The sequence below is a fragment of the Lagenorhynchus albirostris genome, chromosome 14 (assembly GCF_949774975.1).
Source record: "Lagenorhynchus albirostris chromosome 14, mLagAlb1.1, whole genome shotgun sequence".
In the NCBI taxonomy this organism is placed as follows: Eukaryota; Metazoa; Chordata; class Mammalia; order Artiodactyla; family Delphinidae; genus Lagenorhynchus; species Lagenorhynchus albirostris.
The window spans coordinates 40083824-40104749 of NC_083108.1; the positions used below are offsets into that span (position 1 = coordinate 40083824).

The window sequence follows — 20926 nt, forward strand, 5'->3', positions numbered from 1 at the left end:
AGTAGCCGAAATGTTTATGTCATTGCTCCAAACAGTCTCTATAATGCATGAAGTTAAATAACCATATTATGATACTTTTCTACACACTTTCACTAATTCAGTGTTCCCAATCATCTCAAATCATAAATTCTTCAGTGTTGAACATAAAAGGATATGTTTTATGAAAAATAAATCCAATAAGTTTGATACAGAGTACTGTCTTAGTTTTCATCAGATTTTAAGAACCAATGAGTTAAGCAGCCCTTATATTAATCCTTAGACAAATATATTAAATCATTATTGATTCTATTATGCAGCTTTGACTCTCAAATTACTTCAGCTAATTTTCTGAAGAATATTTGTTGATTGTTTCAGAAAAGAAATGTATTTCTCCAAGGTGTCCTGATCTTAAATTCAAGAACACCTATAATAGATAAAGCCATAAAAAGAAAGCTTTATAAACAAGGTGAGGTTACCCCATACCTAAGTATTATTTATGTTATGTGATATGATTCTCTTTTTATTTTCTGAGTTTGCATTGTTTAGAGATTCTTTCACCATGCTGCATATATTTAGATGTATTTTTATAGAACTCAAATGAAAATATTTGGGGGAGATAGCCTAAGAGACTTTCTGTCCATCCTTCCTGCTGTATCTCATATCTTGACACTATATCAAGTTAGATCAAGTGGCCTAGATATTTGAATTCAATAAACTCAGCCACTTGAAAAAATTATCTATTAATTTGCTTTTTAATATTATTTATTTGACTATATTTGTTTGAAGAATTAAATCTCATGCTTTTTTTTTTTTTTTTTTTTGGCGGTGTGCGGGCCTCTCACTGTTGTGGCCTCTCCCGTGGCGGAACACAGGCTCCGGACGCGCAGGCTCAGCGGCCATGGCTCACGGGCCCAGCCACGCGGCATGTGGGATCTTCCCGGACCGGGGCACGAACCCGTGTCCCTTGCATTGGCAGGCGAACTCTCAACCACTGCGCCACCAGGGAAGCCCCCTCATGCTATTTTTTGTAAAATTTGCCAGGGACATTGTCCACTAGGCTTCTTAATGTCCACTATAAATGATCTCATTTCGGAACCCTCTTTTAGCATGTAATGAAAAAAAATGTGTGTCTTCTTCAGAAATAGAGTGCTTTTATGTTTTCTCATCATTAACTTACTACGTTCACTTTTGTGGCTGTCAGGAAGTTCAGAGCCAAAAAACTTTCTAAGGTCCCAATTATCTGGTTTTTTAATTTGTTTTAGCTTACATATTTCCTTGGTAACTCTGATATCTATTTGGGGGGAAATGAGATATAAATTTAAAAACAAATGTGTAAATAATCTAATTACGGAAACACCATACTTTCATACCACCTTCTAAGTTTTTTTTTTTTTTTTTTTTTTTTTTGCGGTACGCGGGCCTCTCACTGTTGGGGCCTCTCCCGTTGCGGAGCACAGGCTCCAGACGCGCAGGCTCAGCGGCCATGGCTCACGGGCCCAGCCGCTCCGCGGCATGTGGGATCTTCCCGGACCGGGGCACGAACCCGTGTCCCCTGCATCAGCAGGCAGACTCTCAACCACTGCACCACCAGGGAAGCCCCTAAGATCTTTATTCATAGTATTTCTTTTTAATTACATCCTATAATACCCTCCTCAGTAATTTTGATATCTGACCTTCTTATTTCACAGTTCTTTCATTAGAAAATAAATGGTTAATGTTTAGGAAATGGTACATTTTTGAGGGAATTTGACTACTTAACATCCTTTGCCTCTACTTGTCTGATGCAGACTAAAGTAGAGAGATCAGAATTTGTCTTCAATTCACAGCTTTCATAGATATCATAGGCATTGCAAAAGCTACAGTGACACTATTCATTCTTTAGCAAATAGAGCTATTATAAAAAATGAATTAAAGTGCTTCTTTAAACTAAAAATTTGATCGGAAATATACTGAGCCCTTCATACAAGATCTTGGTTTAAAACTTTATACCTGCGCAACCATTATTATTCACAATATTCTTCATGCATCGTGAGCACAACTGTACAGGTTTCTCTCTTTGTGACCAGTTAACTTAATTGATGCTAATTAGTTTGAATTCCCCACCTGCTATTTGTACCAATTTTTGCCCTCTCTTTTATAAATGTCATCTACCATCCCCCAGGATATGTTCATACCATCCTCTAAGTTCTTTATTCATAGTATTTCTTTTTAATTACATCCTATAATACCTTTCTTAATAATTTTGATAGCTAATCTGCACTCACAGTTCTTTAGCTTTCTCAGTTTCAGTGGTCTGTATCACTCTAGCCATTATTAGCATAGATATTTCTTAGTCTTTACTTTCACTCAAAGAGCCTGCACAAGCTATATTAAAATTTTTCACAATCACCTACAATTTTTCAAGTATCCCCTGCTGCCTTTACAGAGGAAGTGTCCTGGTCTTATTGCTCTGGATAACGCTTCACTTCTGCTCCCCTGTCATTTCACCTCCTTCAGAACATGGCTTCTTCGACCATCCCAATGGTCATATTTTCAGTTTTCCCTTTTCACTGAGTTTTCCCTTTTCTTCTCTTCTGCCTTATAAAAAGTCTCCAAATTCAAAAAAAAATTAAACTCATAACTTCTATAATCTTTCTTTGAGGACTCAATGCATCCATCTTTCTTTGCCATGTTTAATGAAATATTTTATACTCACAGATTACACCTGTTACCACCAACTCCCACCAAATCCCTTAAATTCAGACTCTGGTTCTTACCACTATATTGAATTAGTTCTTATGAAGATCACATGACTACCTTTGCACCAAATCCAAAAATTGCATCCTCAACTATAAATCACCCCATTTTCTTAAGATTCTATTTTCTATTTCTATTCATGTACCTTTTTCTTGATTTGGGGCTTTTCTTAAGATTCTTTGCTTGGCCATGTACCGCATATTACCCTCTCCACAGCTGCAGAGGTCTACTCCTGTATACAGTACTCTACTCTCAAAGTAGATCCCAGTCATATACAAAGCCTTGGTATTTCATTCCACATTCTAGTCAGATGCTAGGCAAATGTGTTGTTATATCCTCACTGAATTCTCTGCATTCTCTATAACCCATTCTCTCCACTGATCTTCCACCTCATCTACCAAATCAACAGTAAATTCCTCTTGACGTATCTATTTCCAGCAATCGCACCACTGTTGTCATGTACACCAGTGTTCATAAACTTGGAAAGAGATTTGACTCTCCTTATACTCCTGACTTGCATTCTACCACTGGCTAAATTCTGTTTATTTTTCCTTTGCTGTCTTTCCCAAATCAGTCCCATAAGTTTGAACTTTATCAGGTATCATTTTAGTTCTAACCTTTCAAATCTCATACCTATACCCTTGCATAATCCTTCTAACTCAACTACGTACTTCCATCTTATACTACCCTCTAATTCATAAGCAGAGAAAGAACTAGGATTTGCACCTGAAAATTATGAAATTTGGGACCTTTTTTCCAAAAGAAAAGTAATATAAAATTATGAGCACAAAGTTAGGTAGAAGGATGAATATCTGCAGTTAGAAAAAAGCCACACATAATATTTTTTTTAAAAAAGAGAAATCTTGAAGATTCAAATCTTTTTCTTCAGAAAAAGAAGAAATACTAGAATACTTACAACATCCAGTAACTCCAGTAGTCCCATCCAGTTGAAGAACCCCGGTGCCTGGATTTCATTGGCTTTATTATAAATCTGCCTTTGCTCCTGGAGTAGTCTTCCTCAATTCTGGCTTTGATACTGTCAAACTTTTGTCATCTCAGGACAAATTCTAAATTTCTTACTATAGTGTGTTACAGTATGCCCTTTTGAAACTGAGACACCTAGGTTCAATTCCTGTACAATTTTATGTGATGTTTCTGAGTCTCCATTTTTCTAAAGGAGAGGGCTCTCGAGGTATTACATGTGATAATGTAAATAAAATGTTTAGCATATAATCTGGCCCCTTTCTACCCTTTCTTCTAATATGCTCAATTATTTCCTTTAATGTCTCAGTTATCACAGGGAACTGCTACTCTTTCTCTTCAGTGTGTGCTCTCTTGGTTCACTGATTTTTCCTGACTCAGGGTTCATGGGTACTATTCTCTCTTTATTTACTAAATTATTTTATTTACTAAAATTGAAGAGTAACTAAAGTGTAAAGAATACAACCATCAGTGCTTTCATAGTTACTCATCAGTGGATCTTTTAGTTTAAGCAAAATGTTGACCTGAGTCTCATGGAATACCCCCTCACACACCCCACTCACCTTCCCTCTACAAATACATACAAACCCTGAGTAAAATATAACAATTTTTAAATGCCTATATAAGCTCAAAAGAAAGAAAAGGAAATTCCCAGGCCTTGAAATAAATAGCAAACTCATAGCCAGAGTTGTAAGCCCTTAATTTGATAGGGTAACAGAGTAGGAAGATAGAAAAAGTGAATTTAAGCCCAAACAGATCAGGGCTGGGATTTGAATGCCAATTCAAGTTCAGGAGATGGGGATTTGGGTTTGTGACTAGGCAGGAACATGAACTGAGAACTGTATAAAAAGCTGGGACCCTGGAAAGGACTACTCTTCCATTAAAGGGGAATTGGAAGCATCAAATTACAACTTCAAAAAATGAAATGACAGGCATTATAAACATTGAAACTAAAACCTTACTAGATGGGTTAAATAGCAGATAAGATGATTCAACCAAAGAGAAAATTGATACATTGGAACTGTGGAAATTACTCAGACAGAAAAAAGAGAAGTGGAATTTGATAAAGAAGTTAACTTGGGGACTAGAGTGATATAGATCTAATAGGCATTCCAAAGGAGGAATTAGAGAGAATGAGGACAATATTCAAGCAAAAAAAGGAGGAAGAATTTTTCAGAATTGACTAGACCATGAATACTAAGAACAGAGAAACAGACCATCCCTGAGCAGCACAAATAAAAACAAAGTCACACCTATGTACATCAAGGCAAAACTGCAGCAGACCCAAGAAATTCTTAAATGTCACCAGGAAGAAACAAGAAATTATCTAAAACAGGAAAGTAGACTGAACATAATACTTGTCCTCAAAATAGATGTCGGAAGACAATCTTCAAAATACTGAGAAAAAAGTCTTCAAAATTTTTTAGAGAAACTACTTTTAGTCTACAAATCAATGCCTAGCTAAACTCTACCTCCAGAGTGAGGAAGAAAAATACTTCAGACAACTACTGAAATTACCACTGACAAGCTGTTTCTGGGAAGAACTAAAATGTACTCTAAGAAAAAGGAAACAACCCAGAAGGAGACACTGGAAAATTAGCAGCATTGGTGAGCAAATCTGAAGAAAAGCTCCCTGATTTTAGTCAGTGGATCTTGGTTCTTAGCCATGTTTTATCAGCTGTTACTTGTGGACCTTGTATCTCTTGTAGTTCAGATTCCTCATGGGAAAAATGGAAACAAATAGCACTTCTACATGAAAACCAACAACACTTGAAATAACAAATATAAAAACTTCTGCATAGCATGGTACCTGGTCTCTGAGGAACAGGATAAAATGCAGTCGAATCTGAAATTGCATTCCACTGCTCCCTTTACTGGGAAACCCTTGCTGTCTCAATCTGTTGAACTCCTTGGAGGACTAAATCCAATACGCCTTTATCTATTTAATCATCACTTCTAGCTAACAGCAGCCTTAAATCTCTCTTTCTTCCATGTGCAAATTGTACTTTGTGGTACTTCTGTAGTTTTATTTTATCCTGTCTTATATTACTGTTATTTATTTATGGGCCTTAGCTCCCTAATAAGAAGTTACGTTCCTTGACTACTCTGCTTCTTAACTTGTTCATTTCTGTATCATCCACTATGTCTTATACAGTACAATTAGTTGCTCGTGAAATCTGCTCAGTCCGTGTTCAATTCAATGGAATTAAAATCGTTGAATGAAGGATGAGTGAATGAGTGGACATTCATACTAATGTGTTACTTTGTAGTAAAATTAGTGGGGAGATAAGCTAGTGTTTATTGTGTGCTCTTTCACAGTATCCTGCAATTGACATTTCAATTTTAAAAGCTACTGATAACTGAAAATCTAGCCTAATGTATTTTAAATCTTAGGGAGTTTTTTTTCCTAAAGAAGGCGTCATATAACGTTTAATTTTAACTCTCTTGGAACACTATTTTTAAAATATTTTTATCTATTTGGTAATTAGTGTGAATATTAATTGTATGAATAGAATTTGTATATAGTTTTACGTTTCATAAGTAAACTATTAAAAGAAAAGATGTCATGGTCCAAAATAATCATAAGTAAATGTAATCACTTATTTTCAGAATTAAAAGATGTTTCCTAGTGGAGACTTGAATAAGTTGTCAGTTAAAATGAAAACATGTCATTTTAGTTGAAAATTTAGTTTATCTCATCTTGATCAGATGTATATGTCAGATGACATGAGCTAAATTGGGCTTTAACATCAACTATAAAACTTAACAATTCCCCATGTGTTTGTGAAAGATCATTATTAAAGGTCAATAATGTTCTAAAATTAAGGCCAAAGCATAGACTATTAATTCATAATGAAATACTTATAATCACAGCCTAGATAGGGGTTAATTATCATCTTTGTTTTTAAACTCCTTTTAAATTAGTCAAGATATTTTTCTCAGGAAAACTGGAAAGTCCAAGGATTCTCACATAGCTGGGCTCAAATGTCAGGGATTTGCCACTCTCCCAATGCTTCTCTGTGTATTGGTTTAACTCTCAGTCTTGCTACCTGTTGGGAAGTGTTGCCATCAGCAGCTCTAAGCTTCTTTTCTTAAAACTCCCAATCCAAGAGCAGTCTTCCAGCTCCAGGTCCCCATTTCCATGAAAGGACTTGGATTGGCCCTATTTGGATCATATGTCCATTTCTTGGATCAGTCACTGGGAACAAAGGGATGGGCTCCCGTGATTGGCCAGGACTAAGTCACGTGGCCAGTTAGGTCAGTAAGGGACTTTGCTTATCACATCCACCCAAACCTTTTAGGATGGGGTCAAGACAGTTGAGCTGCTATTTTAGTCTGCATCCACCATGCTTATCTAAGATCTTGGATCATCAATGGTCCAAAATTCAGAACTTTTCTGATTTGGAGGACCTGATAAAGTACATACTCTGTTTCCTGCATAACACTCACATTGGGGTCTGGAAAAACATCCCATGCACAAATATATTAGTCTTCCTGCCACAAAACCTAGGAATATTCACAGAAAGCAGAAAAAAGAAAGTTTCTAAATATTCTCATATCAGTTTCTTCTGCCAACTGAGTTTACCCTAAGTTTTTGAAATATTTCAGCTCATACAATATTAGGATCTTAGAATTGCTGACAAAAGGTTGTGAGTCTATAATAAACACTCTTTGTTCCGTGTATATTATACCCTATGTACTAGGCATTGTACTAACTTGCAAAGTAAACTCTATGATAACAGAGACAGTATTGATTTTATCTCCGTATTTTTGGACTTGGCACAGTTCCTGACATACAGAAAGTGCCCATTAAGTATATTTGTTGGATAAACTAGTAAAGATATCAGTGACTTTATGTACCTTACTTCATGGAATTCTAACAACTGCCCCCTGATATAGAGATTATTTTTCCTATTCATAGCTTATTGACTGAACCTCAGTTTTGCCATTTATAAAAATATAAATAATGATACTCGGCAGAATGAGTGAGGCTCAGAGAGATTATATAGCAAAAGTAGTCAGGCAAATTGCAAGGAACTGATTGCATAATAATATCCAGGTCTGTCTGACTTAGTTGCTAAACTGTTACTTTAGTCCACTGATGTTGGTAAATGAAGCTACCTGGTCAGAAAAAGGGATCCCTTGGGAGCTGCATCTTTTTACACTGTAACAGTTATGTGTTCAGGCATGGGTATACCATTTTGGGGTGACAGGATATCATCCAAGCTGCAGAATTTTCAAATTATGTATTTTATAAAGTAACAAGTTTAGCAGAAATCATCTTAACTTAAAACTTTACCTAAATTCTGACTACTGAATTATTTGCTTTAATTATTTTAAAAGAGCTCATTCTACTTAAAATCTCAGGTTGATGTCACCGTTGCTCCCAATCTGGCTTGTCTAATACTTGATTAAGCTGTGCTTGAACACTGGAGTCGAGAGCATCGCCACAGTAACCCATGAACAGAGCTTATATTCTTGATTTCTTTTTACTTTTTATAATTGCAAAAAAAAAAAAAAACGTACAGCATCCTAAGCGTACAGCAGAAGTTGAGGACTCTAACACTGTTTAGTTTTAAGACCAAAAAATGGAATAGTTTGTTGGTGTGGTAGTAGGTTTTACATGCCTATATAAGGAAAGACACATTTACACTCTGCCAACAGCAATCATATCTTAAGTCCCCAATTAAAATGTGACTTTTTAAACTCCAAAACCCCATGTGACTGTTTAGCCATCTGTTTAATGAAACGACCACCGTTGATTTGGGCATAGATAATTATTACAATAAGAACAGTACTGGGGAAAGATCAGCTTGTCCCGGTTGAGTATGACAGTTAATTACGAAGAGATAATTAGTGAAGGCTAGTTAGCATTATCTCATATCCAGGAAAGAAATAGGTAACAAATCTCAATCTAGGTATAGATCATGTAGAATATGTGATTGTATACATCTTTGAATAATTATTTTTAAATATCTAAGATAGATACTAAATAGTAGATTTACTGAGCTGTATTCAACTGGAAGGAGCAGTGTTGTTTTCCATAAATTATCTATTGAACTCTTTGCATTTTTGTGAAATATTATTTCAAGTTATTACAGTGGAAGCTTTTGTGTTTTATGGCCACTCTTACTGGTGTAAAAAGGAATCTTCAGCATTTATCCCTGGTGGAACCCATGACTACAGCCCTTAACACACTGACAGGAAAACCCTAAAGAGATGATTTTAGAATAAGCTTTCCACCAGTAAATGTCACGAAGGAAAGGGGAGTCCCCATGAATATCGTTCTGAGAACTCATAAATAATAGTTTTAAATTTCTCTATGATAACACTGCTTCTATAAGGAGCAAAACTGATGAATTTCCTTCTCACTCTCTTGGTCTAAGTACTTTTGAGTTGTGAAATAGATAATAGCCACACCATGGAGGAAAAATAAGCCAAAGACTTTCATATTTAGTATCATATAACCGGGCAGAGCATAATTGAGCTCTGTGTGTATTGACGAGCACCGGCATTTATTACTGGCTCATCAGTATTAGAACCAAGGGGATTTTTACCAGGATTGCCTCACAGGAGAGAAAGAACTTCTCTGCCTGGCTCCTGATTCTCGTTCTGGGCATGAAACTAAGCTTTATTATGTGTCATGTACCGTAATTTCTTGGCACTTCTGGTTGCCCCAACGTGAAAATCTTGTGAATTTAGATTGCATCAGTTTAGAACATGTGATGGAATTTAGATAAGTTCCATTTTATCATGCCATTAATGAAGAAGAGTTCTAAAGAATTAATAGGAAGCTGTTTTAGGAGGATTTTGATAACTTTAAGAGAAGTATTTTAGGAAGACCCTAATATATTCTTCATTTCAATGCATAATGGAGTAAGCTGTACATGGACTCCTCCGGAGGAATGTGTAGTGTTTAAGAGCTCCAGCTCTCTTTAAACTCACTGAGGCCTTCATTGTAAAATGACAATAAACTTTACTAGGGATTATTAGTCCCAGTTTATCATCAGACTTAAAGATGAATTCAGGTGTTTCCACATCATAGCTGTGTGATCTTGGGCAAGTTATATAGGACTTTAATTTGGGTTTCTTTAAAATGGGTGATAAAAGTACTTTTTCTCAAGGGTTGTTTGGAAGAAATTAGATAATGAATCACAGATTTTTGTATTAATGCTTCCACATCTAAGCACTCAATATGAGTTAGGTATTATTAATATTTATCTTAAGATTAATTTAGAATGAATAGTACTGGTTTTCTCCTTGGAGGTACGTATTTTATCATGTATTTAGGATATTGTAAATTCCTTGAAAAACACATATGTACCTATTAAACTGTAATATAGATTTTATTCATTCATTCTGCCCTTCTCTCCAATGAGCTTGAGTCAGGTATCATTGTAATACAGACATGTAAAGGAATAACTTTGGTCTGCCAACATTTTATATATAAGGATCTTTCCTAAAATATTTTATGTTATTAATAATAAATTTTGTAAAAGTACTAAGTATACAACAGAATTCAGGAGAGTGGAAGAGTTGAGAATTGGGAGACATGAAACCTGGCTTCTATTTCTAGCTCAATTTGTCCTTAGGCAAAAAAGTTTCTTCAAACTTTAAGGAAGAAACTGTACTGAATGATTTATATGACCATTTACAGTTATCGGATTATGATTCTACAGTAAACTCAGAACAACTCTATTTTCAAAATTATATTGTTTAACTTCTGGCCATGTTTAATCACGTATCTTTGCTTCTACTGATTTTTTTCACTTAATAGGAAAGAGTACATGATTGCTTTATCTTGAAGTTGACTTTTTTCCCAAAATCTTGAAATAATGAGGTTATCCAGTGACCTTAAAAAATATCTAGTTCCACTCAGCTGAGAAATTATTCTATTTTCTGAGAAGACCAATTAAATATACTTGGTAAAAACCCAACTGTGTCATTTTCTCCAAAAAGGAAAGTATATAAATTATTACACACAGTAACTTATACTGTTCTAGTAAAAGTCATTTCCCATTTTGTTTTTAAATATTAAAAAAGAATTTGAAAGGAAATGCTACCAAATCATTTTAATTAAAGAGGTATTTTACCTTGTATTCTCTCTGTTCAACAAACTGTTAGGTGTTTAAGGAATGTATGTGTTTATTACTACAATTTAGTCAGCTTAATGAAGCTTCATAGCCTTACATATTCCTAATTTTGAATAGAGGTACCAGGTAAAGAGAAAAAATAAAAGGAATGAACAGAAACAGGTCTCTGAATTTCATGTGCCTGTCAATGATTGGATCAGGAAAATAGAGACTGCTGATATTTAGTTAGCTTCTGTTAATTCAATCCCTAGAACTAGATGAAGTGTCTAAAGATGTAGTTTATAAAGGTGTGAACTCTCACTTCTATTTAAACAATGCTAGCTACAATGAAATAGATGATTTTTTATAATGGAATGTTCTTATTCCCATTTTTCCTATAACACTGTTGCCTCAAAACATAATTCAGTTGAGATGAACAACATTGTGTAGCCAATTCCCATGGGGTTTAGAGTATAATTTTGAGCCATGTTATGGCCATCTTTTAATGAAACACTGATTTTTGTAGCTTAGTATAGTTTCAGTTCTGAGCTAGACTACCTTATCCATATTCAATGAAGTACAGAATGAAGTGAAGCAATACGCATTTTGAAATGATATATACACCTTTATGACAATTTAAATATTTTTTAATGTTTACTTCATTTGACCCTCTCTGTTCCCAACACACAGTCCTGACTTTGTAATTTCCTTCTCAAAACTATTCTTCCTGCTACCTCAGGGGGCCTCTTTCTTTTCTTCCTTTTGCAAAAACGACATTCCAAATATCCTAATGCTTTATTGTCAAAGTTGTCTACCTATCATTTCCATCATCTCACAGGGTTAGCAGGTGGAGACTGCACCCTATACCCTTCCTACCTTTTGCCTACAGAGGCTACTTTGGAGGTGGAAACATGGGGGAGTCAGGTGAGGCAGCAGCAGAAATTGCTTCCTAGTTCAAATAAAGTCAAAGCTTGGTCTCTTTCTGCACTGAACAAATTCTACTGAAGAGTAGCTATTAAAACTGTGGTCTGAATTTAGTTGTTCTAGAATACTGTTTGAGATAGAAATGCTATGGTTCAGTGTGCTAATGCACATCATACATGCCAGAGTTAGCAAAATGAATCAAGTACAATAAAGGCATGCTCACATTCATTTACAAAAATTAATTAAAAGATCGCTAATAGTTGGGAGGCCTCTAAGAAATATGTATGGCAGCCATACATATTTTGGACTCAGGCTTTGAAAACTCTAAGATGGCATACCATTATAATATGCTAGATTGCTAAAAGATGCTTATTTTGTCATTTCATATTTTGCTATCTCATCTCGTTTAATTTTTACGTTACTTATCTATCATTTGCTTCTCATCATTTTTTAAAAAACTGTCTGGTATCATTAAGTAATTCATCTTTCAATTAGATAATTTTTCATGTAATTATGGGAAAGAATGGAAAACTTTTCTGATTATCACAAATGATATGGAGAATCACAAACAATTTGTAGTTAATTAGGAGCTTAGTCAGGGGGTTAATGAGTTTCTACATGGGCTACACAGAAGATGGATATCCAACATGTACCGCTTACACTAATAATATTGACACATATTTTATAAATAAAACAAAGCATGTAGGCACACATGCACATCTCACATCTAGAACACTGAATTTTTGTTACAGCAAAATTGTTCTAGGACTGAAGTTTTAGTTTGTTTTTAAGCTAAAGTAAGGTGTTTTTTATAAGAATTTTAATCACATCAGTTGTGTCACAACTCAGACTGTAAATAGTCATAATATTTCATATTAAGATTGTTTGACATGGTCTGAGTGTCTGTCAGTTTTTCCAACTGTTTCGGCCCTGTCACTTGTTTTTGTTTTGTTTTGTTGTGCATTGTCATATGTTATAAGAGAATTAAAGGACTTGTTTTACTTGCAAAACCCAGTCAGCAATTTTACCACTGCCTGTTCAAACTCCAGCTTAATGGCCTAGACTAAACACTTGTGACAAAGGAGCTGTGGGAATGGATGGTGGATCTGTAGCAACTCTAGCTTTAACCTCTAACTAGCTTTCATTATTCATCTTTGCAATTTCCATTTCCTCTTTCTATTGAAATCAGTTGAGTTGAAATACATGGATACTCCTGCACATCCTATGAGATCTGAGTATAGCATTGGACTGTTAATGATACTGTTAATAATTTTTTCATGTTTTTTTCTCTCTTTTTTTTTAGTCTCGACCTATTCCTTCCCACCTTACTTCAGCAGTTGCAGAGAGTATCTTGGCTTCAGCCTGTGAGAGTGAGAGTAGAAATGCCGCCAAGAGGATGCGTCTGGATAGACAACAGGTACTGAGGAGTCTTGGGGTCTGGTGACCACCAGCTATAGCAAATATGGTTAAGTTAATCTGATTTATGGAGAAGAGCAGAATCTCTGGAATGGATTTAAAGTCCACAGAGATATCGTTTTTCTGTCTTTGTGATATGAATTTAAACTTGAAAAAGGCGTGTCCATGAGATCAGTAGAGATGCAATGACAAAAATTTCCTGTGATGAAAAATGGACAATTGTAAAATTAATGAGTTAAAATTCTGTTTAGTATCCAATGTGAAGGCTAATGACTTATTTAAATAAGAGGCTCTAAATGATCATTTACAGTAGTTTTGTAAGTTTACCTGATTGTTTATAATAGTGACCTGATTATGGTCTTTTTGAATGAAAATGAACCTCTCTTTAATTTCCTCTGGTCCATTGCCAAATATCAATAGATTATGCTAGGTATGGGGAAAACACAACATAATCTTGAAGACCAGAAAGCCATAAAATGGGGGTATAAAAGAAGGAACATCTATGTCCTGGGCTTACCTTCACATTAACAAATCATTTACTGTATAACCATTAAGTATCATCTTTCTACATCTCTTTTCTAAGGCTGTGTATCCATGTGATGTAGATGTACTCTTGCGGTGTGCGGACTTCTCATTGCGGTGGCTTCTCTTGTTGCGGAGCATGGGCTCTAGGTGCCTGGGCTTCAGAATTGTGGCATGGGCTTAGTTGCTCCGCGGCATGTGGGATCTTCCCGGACCAGGGATCGAACCTGTGTCCCCTGCATTGGCAGGAGGGTTCTTAACCACTGTGCCACCAGGGAGGCCTGAGACTTTTGTCATTATTATATCTCTAAAATTTATCTTGCTTAAAATAAGTTACAGGCCAATATATAATACCATATTTGGCATAGTGATTAAGACTGCATATTCTGGAGTTAAATACAACTGATTTTGATTCTCAGCTCTACCCTTACTAACTGTGTGACCTTCAGGAAATTATTCCAATTCTCTGTGCCTAGTGTTCTCATATGTAAAAGAACAATAATAACAGTACTAATCTTATAGGGGTGTGTGAGAACCCTGAATGATAGATTTATGTTAGGTACTTAGCAATTTGCCTGGCATGTGGTAAGCATCAAGAAAATTCAGCCTAGAAAAAGTTATTTTAATTGATGTTCTAGCTTTTCTGTCATTGCATTGGTATCAGTAAGACTATAAGGAAGCATTAATCGTACCATCTCAGATTTAGGAGTTTTGAATTCAGACTAAGTCCACTTGAGAAAAGATCATTATTCTAGAAATCAGAAGAGTAGAATTCTGGGATTGAAAGGAATCTCCTGGTTGTCAGTTCGCTACATAGCTCATCCAATCTACACTCTAGAATATCCCTGAATCATAGAGTCAATCATATGTGCAGTTGTCATGAAAACTAAATGACTGATTCATGTTATGTACTGCCTACTGTCTCCTTCTACAAGTTCCCCAAAGCTGGTCGTCCACAATATTTGGTCTAATCACTTAACCACTGTTGACCTAATCTGTAAAATGGAGGGTACAAATGTATAGTTATTTCTTCTTACTGTGAATTATATAGACTTCACTTGGCACGCAGCACAAAGGCTTCTACCAATTGGATTTTACACTTTCATCAAAGCATGGAGATGTGGGAGCAGGAAATCCCCTAACTGGATCTAAACACTCTTTGCCTAAGTAGAGACAGCCAGAGTTCTTTTTGGTGTTGGCAATGGTATCATCCTTTTCTAGGCACATTCTTAACGCAACTCACAATTCTTAGAATTTTCCAGTGACTCAAAGATTCTTCATTGTGTCCCTGCCTTTCTGTTGGTGCATGAAAGTTCAGAAATGAGACAGTTAAAGTCTAAATTCTGTTCAGCTGCACACGTGACTACTTGCTGCCCCTGGTTAGCCATATGTAGGGCTGTAATTATACGTGTCCTTCAGAGTTTATGAAACTTGATAAATTAATTGGGCTTTATAAAGCTATGAACATGAAAGGTACTATGGATGTGTTAAATACTTTATTTCATATGTCCACCTTGCCCCAGGGTCTAGAGGAGGCAGCCTCAGCCCTGAAGCAAGTAGGCAAGGGCAGGAGCCTACTGCCTCATTAGGAATCAGATGACTCAGGGCTGAGGTCAATCCCCAATGAATTATAGAATATACTCAGCATTTCTCTTCTTTTCTTTTTTTAATACATTTATTTGTTTATTTATTTTTGGCTGCTTTGGGTCTTTGTTGCTGCTCGTGGGCTTTCTCTAGTTGCAAAGAACGGGGGCTACTCTTTGTTGCGGTGCACGGGCTTCTCATTATTGGGGAGCATGGGATCTAGGTATACGAGCTTCCATAGTTGTGGCTCACGGGCTTCAGTAGTTGTGGCTCACGGGCTCTAGAGCGCAGGCTCATTAGTTGTGGCTCATGGGCTGAGTTGCTCCATGGCATGTGGGATCTTCCAGGACCAGGGCTTGAACCCGTGTCCCCTGCATTTGAAGGTGGATTCTCAACCACTGTACCACCAGGGAAGTCCCAGCATTTCTTTTCTTTTAACATGAAAATCTGGGATTTTTATGTTACCCAGAAAATCCTTTTTCATTTTGGCAATTCAAAAAGATGGGCAGAGTCAGACTTCACATTTATATTGCTATGACATAGCTCAAATTGTCTTTATCTTTGTTATTTAGATATTATTTCACTACTATTTACTTAAAAACCAATCTATCTCAATGATTTTGGCTAAGTTCATCTCACCAGAGAGACAGAGGCAGAAAGTGAGAAAGATTAGAAACATCCACTTGCTGGTCATTTATCCCCCATCGCTTTGTACTTGCTCTTTTTGAGGAATGACGTATATTCTATTCCAAGGCTTGTTGAAATTCCTGATTAATGTGAGGGTTCCTTTGGCTCCTTTTCTCTATTTAAGTTCTTTCAGTTAAATTAGCTTTTAGTTTTATAGAAGGGATCACGTAAAACCAATGGTCAAGGGCTTCCTCGGCAGATCCAGCCCTCATGAAGAACAATGCAGCACGAGTGTGCTGGGTGACAGTTTTTGCGGTGACTGGGACAGATGGAAAATCAATGGTAGGCTGTGATATGACACCTTTGACTCTACTGAAAAGAACACCATAGGGGAATTGGCATGTTAGTTGCTTGTGACGTAATAAAAGGTGAGAAAGCAGGGGAAAAAATACTGAAAACTGATGCATCACTGAGTTAAAGAAGAAAATCGCTATTAGTAAACCAACAGAAAACCATCGGCCCAAGACCAAAAAATATTTAGTAAGCCCACAGTTCCTGCTACTCTGTTTTCTATAGTACTGGTGAATTCACTGTGACCTGTACCTCTTCCTGATTTTTCCTTTGTTCTGTTAGGTTGCTAATGAGTGGGCATGTTATTAAAAGAAACATAATGGTAGGTATCAAGGTTGAAAATATAGCCACATAAACCCAATGGCAGTTTTAATACAGGCATTTCATTTTGTCATGGATGTATTTGAAGACTACCGAAAACACCACTGTCAAGCTGTTTTTGAGTCAGGCAGCTCTCCTTTCATGTTTCCTTCTGTATTTGCATGTACTTTTGGTAACGTTTATAAAATTTCACAAATGCATAATTGAAAGAAATATTTTTCAGTAGGATTTTATGCTTAAATGTAAACATTGTGATAGTAACTGAGATAGGGTTTGAAACCTATTTCTGTGGCCTTCCAGCCCACACTTCCATACCCCTACTCTCAGTCATCCTTGGCTTTCATTCTACTTCTAGCATTTGTCTTTCTTATATACAATATTTTGGAGAAAGAAAACTCTATCTTTGAGTGTTCCAACATGTGTTTCAGCACGGCCCTCTCATCCAAAGGAGAAAAAATATAAGAGAAACAAAGTACCACCTAGAGTAGTTCCTTGAATATATTGTAATTCCTCTGTAACACACGTAATTTTAAACAATTGAAATAGAATATACTTCACAAGTCATCTAACTGTAATAGGCCTTATTTTCTTCATTAGTAATAATATTAATAACAACAGAACAGCAGGAACGTGTATGGATGAAGCACTGTTTGAGGTGGGTTGCAAGCCTATTCTATGTAACTGTCATCACTTTTCATGAAGTGGAGACATTGAGGCCCAGAGCTCTTAGCGCAGAGCTGCTCAGGATGGATCCCCACTTGGATCCAATCCTTGTGCTTTTCAAAATCATGCTTATAGTAACATTTAAAAAAAATACTTTCAGACATGCAGGCTTATTTTTGATAATTTAGGAAATAGAGTAATGTATAGAGAAGAAATATAATTGACTAGTAATTCCACTATTCAGTTTTATAATATAATTCTTTCTACTCCTCTATCTATGCAAAACGTCCTGTTTTAAAAAGCAAAATAGTATCACATTGTATCCTTCCATTTAGCTTAATGTTGTGAATATTTATGGTATCACTATGTAAGTTTATCAATTACTTTTAGAAGCCCCTTAATACTCCATCATGTAGTATTTTCCAAACTATTAAATGTTGATTTTGTTTTTCCTACCATAATTTACCTGTGAAAAGGATACCTTGCCAGTTATTTTTTTAGAATAAATTATGAGACCTGGGTCAAAAACCAGCAAGACTTTTTAAGCTCTTGATATATATAAGGTCCATGCTCTTAATTTCTACCTTATTCCTATAAAAATAAGCGTTTCTGCTTGTTTTATAAACATATGCCTATTAAAAGCTTTTTTTAACTTCTAAGAATCTTTGATTCTTAACCAGTGGTTCCTAAACCTTTCAAACATAGCATGTCTGTTTTACAGGAAACACCTCGAAATGCCCCACTTTTAGATCCTGAAATGCAATTTATAGTTAATATAAATTATGCTCATAATTTAAATATGTATGGATAATGTCTTGATTTTAATATAAATAATACATTATTTATTTTAGAAGTAATATATAATCAAATAACATGTATTTTGGTGTGGAAATATGGGGATTCCACATCACTAGAAGATACAATAAAGTCATCAGCTGCTTCTGCCTGTCCCTCAAATCAATGAAGAAGCCACAGCTACAACTGTCCTCTGATACCGATGTATTGTGGCTCACAGAATTCAGTGACATGAACTTTACAAACGGTGAAAAACTAGTGGTACACTTCCAAACAAAACAGCACAATAGTCCCTCGATTTACAAGGTAATGTATTCCTGAGACAATTCAACATATATTTTAAAACAGGCACAAAAACTTTGTTTTTATACCTAAAATGAAATTAAACTTTAGGCTCAGGAAACCCTATTCAGGCTTTCACCTACAAAAATATCCAGCATGACTTTTTAAAATTCACATGGGAACAGGGACAGTTCTTAGTTGATTGGTACTGCCTGGAGAATGTCTGAGCTTTCCGTAAGCTAGTCCTACCACTTCATGCCTATTTCACCTGCTATATATTTTCCAGATGTCCCCTAGAAGTGGTAATGCTGTTTCTGAGAAGCACTGCTATGGACAACTAGTCTAGGATTTGAATACAGGAATGAGAATAATACATTCTCAGATCTATTCCTTGATAATGAATTCATAACTCAGCTCCTCCCATTTTGAAGAGACTGGACTTGAGGTTCGAAACCCACAATTTTCCATAGATTTGCACCCATTATGTCAAATGAATTCTCCATCCTTTTTTCTACCTTCTGTTTACTTTTTTGTTTTTAAATTCACCAGAGCCTAAAAGTAAAAATTGGATGCTATAAGATAAAAATAACTTAACCAGGCCCTTTGGTTTAATTTTATTTCTTTGCAAGAAGGAAGCAATTAAGTGTCAATGGCTATAGCAATTCTGCCCCCAGTCAAAAAACTAAGCCACATATGATTACTAATTCCAGTTGTATTTCTAAAGTATAATTCCATTTTGTATTCATCGTTCAGCTATTTTCAATATCTCCTGAGATTACAGTTACATCCTTTTCCAATTTGGAAGTCACCATCAATTAAATTACCATGTTTAACATTTACAATAGGGACACCACAACATCCAACAGTTTGCTACAAATATAATGCCACAAAAAGACAAGGCTCAATAATCTTCAAAAATGCATGTTTTCATCAGTTTCAATCATTCATAAATATGCTGTTTGCACACTCACCATTGGAAGGGTGTGACCAGGTGTACACTGAACCATCTGTTCATTCACTTGGTCTCTAAAATGCCTGGCAGTGTTAGTAAGTAATCATATTCCACAGGAAGAGAGGTTTTTTCCATCTGGGAAATAGCTAACAAGTGGATATTGAACCATGACCTTAAATTCATGTGCACCGAGGGGTGGACAAATTAGTAAAGCAATCCAGAGAGACTTGAATACATTCTCACTACTGCAAACCAACCATCATACCTATATAATACCAGAACAGACTCTAAGAATGGTTATAATCACATTTTTAAATAATAAAAATAGGGAAATATTATATATTTCCATTATATTTTTGTAAACATAGAAACTTTATAAACATAAAAACTAAGGAAAAGTAAATATATATATCAAAATGTTTTACAGATACATAAAATATCACTTATGGATAACTACAATAAATATTTACTATTCTAATTTAAAATTTTTAGTTCATTGTGCACATTATATAATATTTGAGAAACACAGTTAAATAGTTTTAATGGAGGGCTTCCCTGGTGGCGCAGTGGTTGAGAGTCCGCCTGCCGATGCAGGGGACACGGGTTCGTGCCCCGGTCCGGGAAGATCCCACATGCCGCGGAGCGGCTGGGCCCGTGAGCCATGGCCGCTGAGCCTGCGCGTCCGGAGCCTGTGCTCCGCAACGGGAGAGGCCACAACGGTGAGAGGTCCGCGTACCAAAGTTTTACTGGAATATTTATTTGCTCTGTAGGGAAGAATATTTGACCTGTATTCTGTTGGTATTTTGTGAGCAAGATAATTGCTTTACAAATCTGTATTCTTTCAGCATTAACTTAATAATGTGGCTGGACTTCAAATATGTATTATTTCCAACTTGAGGTCTTGCAAGATAACTTTTTAATGGCAAAAGTTTAAAATTCTTATTTTTCCAATGTGTTTGAACTGCTCCAGGGAGTTCCTTAAATATTTCATGTATCTGTATCAGCAAGGGATATGGTTAATAGGAGAAAATTAGCTCTAAGTAGTCCTAAAGTAGTTTATTTAGCAAATAATCATTATATGGAAGATATTTTGCTTGGTACAGAGGCTACAAAACAAGGATTGAGAACCTTTACTGAGGATTTACCAGATACTAGATTTACTTAAAATCACTTGCTACTGAGCAGGTGTTTTTATTCTTTCTTTGCAGAGGGACGAAACATAACATCTTTCCTCTAGAAACTCACATTCTGTTAAAGACAAGTGAAATTAGTATGGTAAATGAAATTATAAGGGTGTGATCAGATTGTTGTGAAAGCCAGAGGAGAGTTCTTCTAATTCTGCCTGGGAAACCCAGGAGGGCTTCCCAGAGGAGGCACTATTTGAGCCAGACCATGAGAAATGAAGGAGATTATGAGAGCTAGCAGATGATAGTCCAGACACATGGAGCCTTTTGAAACATGAAAGTTTCCTGAGTATCAAAAACAGTCATCTCTGTGAGTGAAACTTGAGAATCTTGAGAAGAAATAAAAGGAGAGGGGATTGGACATGAGGGTTTAAATTAGATTGTGGGCATTTTATATGCTCTGTTAAGTTATTTGGACTTTAAGTACATGCCAGAGATAAGTGGGAAGGAGAGTGACATCTCCAATTTTTAGGAAGCTTCAGAACCCTAGGGACAACAAAACGTAGATGTAGTGGGGCAAAGGTGAGGTCCCAATT

At 35.9% G+C, this 20926-nt stretch overlaps 1 protein-coding gene across 8 annotated transcripts in view; it reads left to right on the forward strand.

Annotated features, from left to right (window-relative positions):
* Nucleotides 1–20926, forward strand: part of NOL4 (nucleolar protein 4) — a 394246-nt gene that overhangs the window by 288012 nt on the left and 85308 nt on the right. For 7 of the 8 annotated variants that reach the window (XM_060120683.1, XM_060120681.1, XM_060120684.1 and 4 more), the window contains one exon: nucleotides 12997–13110. The exons of the other annotated variant lie outside the window; for it this stretch is intronic. In XM_060120683.1, the coding sequence (XP_059976666.1) occupies nucleotides 12997–13110 (114 nt within the window). The remainder of the gene's footprint in view (nucleotides 1–12996; nucleotides 13111–20926) is intronic. 8 annotated transcript variants of the gene reach the window in all.